The sequence below is a fragment of the Anneissia japonica genome, unplaced genomic scaffold, assembly GCF_011630105.1.
Source record: "Anneissia japonica isolate Jap-2015-1 unplaced genomic scaffold, ASM1163010v1 scaffold11029_len304543_cov171, whole genome shotgun sequence".
NCBI classification, from domain to species: domain Eukaryota; kingdom Metazoa; phylum Echinodermata; class Crinoidea; order Comatulida; family Comatulidae; genus Anneissia; species Anneissia japonica.
In genome coordinates, this window is record NW_022688960.1 from 105,248 (window position 1) to 108,981 (window position 3,734).

At 28.4% G+C, this 3,734-nt stretch overlaps 1 protein-coding gene across 1 annotated transcript in view; it reads right to left on the reverse strand.

Annotated features, from left to right (window-relative positions):
* Positions 1-2,865, reverse strand: part of LOC117124311 — a gene marked incomplete at its 3' end in the record, with an annotated part of 19,045 nt that extends 16,180 nt beyond the window's left edge. The window contains exon 1 of the mRNA XM_033270503.1: positions 2,651-2,865. Coding sequence (XP_033126394.1) covers positions 2,651-2,795 — 145 coding nt within the window. The remainder of the gene's footprint in view (positions 1-2,650) is intronic.
* Positions 2,866-3,734: the final 869 nt, after the last annotated feature.

The following is a 3,734-nucleotide window of genomic DNA, read 5'->3' on the forward strand; positions in this document are numbered from 1 at the left end:
GTAGTAACACAGGACACACACATTATTTGTTTTTACTACTATCAAACATAGCTGATATAGCTCCATAGTATAGCACTACTTCTATAGGAATGTAAAAATCACATATTTTTGAGAGAGTACATATATGTATCAAATATATAGCAGAGAGAGAGGGGGAGCTACACACCTGCTATAGAAATATATGTATCAGATATATATCATTTGAAAAATAGGTGCTATATAGCTGCAAATATCATTGATTGTAGCAGTTAAATGATACATGAAATACATGTATCAGTTATATAGCAGTTACATAAAACATATTGCTTTTAAAAATCAGATATTTTGAGAGAATACATATTATGTATCAGATATAGGCCTATAGCAGAGAGAAGGGGAGCATACACCTGCTATATAAATATATATAAACTGAGTTTCGGCAGACTGGGTTGTCATGATTTTGGTGATACTGGATTCGACAATCTGGGTTTCGGCAAAGTGGCTTAAACTCGGCAAAATTGTCGGATACCATTGTGATAGGGTCTTTTACAAAATGGTCGTCTCATTAACATCACGTTACCGGGTATCTCATCTGGAATACACATCTTTATGCTTAGTGTAATTATATAAGAATAATAAAGCCATTTGTTAGATATTTTTCATGATCACCTTTCGATTCTTGGCTCATTAAACTCGTGTATACCACAGTCATTTACACGTACGTTGTCTTAACTAGAACTAAATAATGTGCAAATAACATACAGAAATATGATAGTATATTATTTGCTCTGTTAGCTTTTGTCAATTCATTGAACTCACAGATCGAAAACCATTCTCACGCCGGCCAGATCATCAGAGCATGTCTCTCTTTAATTAACAGGGTGAATTATGATTGGTGTACCAGTCAGGCACTGGTACATCATACAAAGAGCCAGCCCCCTACCTTGATGCTATAATTATGTCATTGACATAGGCCTACTTTAAACTGGATTTGATTATCAGTACTCTTCAAAATTGCCTAGGTAATTACAAAACAAGAACAAATTAAGGCTGGGGTAAAATGTGAAATGGGAACTTTGATATGAAGCACTGTCATAATATTACTGTTGGCAATGTTTGGCTACTAAGTTATATTTGTATGACCTTTCTGAAAACCATAATCTTGGTTTTCACTTTTATTTAGTTTTAATTTATTTTTGGTACAACAATAATAATAATAATAATAATAATAATAATAATAATAATAATAATAATAATAATAATAATAATAATAATAATAATAACAACAACAACAACAACAACAATAATAACAACAATAATAATAACAATAATAATAACAATAATAACAGCAATAATAATAATAATAGTATTAATAATAATAATGTTAGCAATAATAACAACGGTCATAACAACAACAAAAATAACAACAAAAGTAACAACAAATATAATAATAATAATAATAAAAATGATAATAATAATAATAATAATAATAATAATAATAATAATAATTATTATTATTATTATTATTTATTATTATTATTTTCTTTTGGTCAATTTCTTAGAATTAAATACAAATAAATGTTTTTTGTTTCGATAATTGTACGCAATAGTAAGTTGAATTCGAAACAAGACCTAGGCCACTGGGGCTTATTATGTTTTAGTATTTTGAAGCTTATCTCGGATTGTAGGCCTAGCAATAATGTATCGACCATTATTCTCTGACGCACACAATGCCTGTCAACAACGTACTCACTATACAATGATTACAATAATTCTGTATCTAATAGGGGAATTATTAGAATCGTGAAATTAATTATAGGCCTACTTTTACGACTAACAGTCTTCAATGTCTTTTTATGCTTGCTAATAATAACAATAGGAAATTATCTGTTTTGTTGCACCAATTAGTTGCTAAATTAGCTAAGGTAAGCAACTGATTGGTCCAACAAAACCGATCATTTTCTACTATATTTATGGAACCAGATGAAATTCTTTGAGAATAGTAATAATGATAATATTGATAATAATAATAATAATAAAAATAATAATAACAATAATAATAGTATAATAATTATTATTACTACTACTACTACTAATAATAATAATAATAAAAATAACAATAATAGGTAGATTTATAAAGCGCAAATAAGTAACGTCTCTATGCAACAGCAATTATAAACAAATCATTATTACTTTTATTACCAAAAATTAATGACGTAAGGAACGAGGAACAAGATTTTAGTATAATGGCAAAACAAGACAAAACAGTCACTCTTCACAAAAAAGTAGTTTTTATATAGTTAGTAAAATTATCATTACTATTATTATATTATTATTATTATTATTATTATTATTATTATTATTATTATTATTATTATTATTATCATTATTATAATTATGCTATTGCCTTTACGGTTGCCTATCAAACCTAATTTGAATATATGTATGCATCTATATACGTATATATAAGTAAACATTGTTTTTTACGCAATCTAATATAAACTCAATAGTCTCATTGAACACCTTAAAGTAATTTACATTAAATACGGAAAATGAACTTAAACTTATTTGATGACGCTGCAACATTAGTATTTAGATCCATTGCTGACATATTGTGAATACATCAGGTGCCTGGTTAAATCAAACAATTAAAAACAAATTCTTAGCGTACCTCTCTCTGATCCACAAGGTCCCCGCGTTCGCACGTTATCTTTAAAATCCAGGTGAGAACGGGATGGTGGAAAAGTCAATACAACATGACTATAACAGGAATATATCAGACTTACGAAAACGAGTAGTTTGAGTTGTGAATACATTTTATATTAACCTTTACCAATGTTGATGTAGTTTGCTTTCCCACCTTTTTTTTTCTGGAATGACCGTCAACTGAGTTCAAGCTGCTTTGAATACTGGACTGTTCCATTTTAGGTGAGGGAATCCGGTGGTGTAAAATTTTCGCATTTTCGCAATTTCATCAATAAAGATAATGTGCACTCCATTCCACATTCGTTGTATAATTCACTAAAAAATTTTATTTTGATTTTTTTTTACACTATAAAATGTCGATGTATAACACTTTACTGCACCGGCATGTCTTCATCATTGGCTGTCCTGAAAATACTTATCCAACCCGGTGACTTGCATTTTCTTTTGAAAGTTCGTCAAAAACAGTTTGCAAGAAGACATATTGGACATATTTGGACGTATTATTTTGTAAAGTCATGGTATTTATCGGTGCCATCCACTACCATCATCGTCAGTGTTCAAATCGTCACGACAACGTCCAAATATCACCAAGCGAATTATTATAATTTTTCATTCATATCATTATTATAATGATTATCATATCCACTATCATTATCATCATACTCATCTTTATCCTCGTCATCATTATCCTCGTCGTCGTCATCATCATCATCATCATTATCATTATCATCATCATCATCATCACCATCATCATCATCACCTATCATCATATTGTTATTCGTTGTCATTATTATTATAAATTAACAAACAGATAATTTTATTTTAATATATAAATATATATATCATATATACTATATATATATATATATATTATATGTTGTGTTATATTGTATATGGATTTGATATCTGAAATAAAGAATGAAATGAATATATATATATATATATATATATATATATATATATATATATCTTGCAGTAATGCTGAAAATGCATATACATTTTAAACGTTAAGAAGAGAAATCTGCGAGATAATCTGGAGGAGGGTGCTC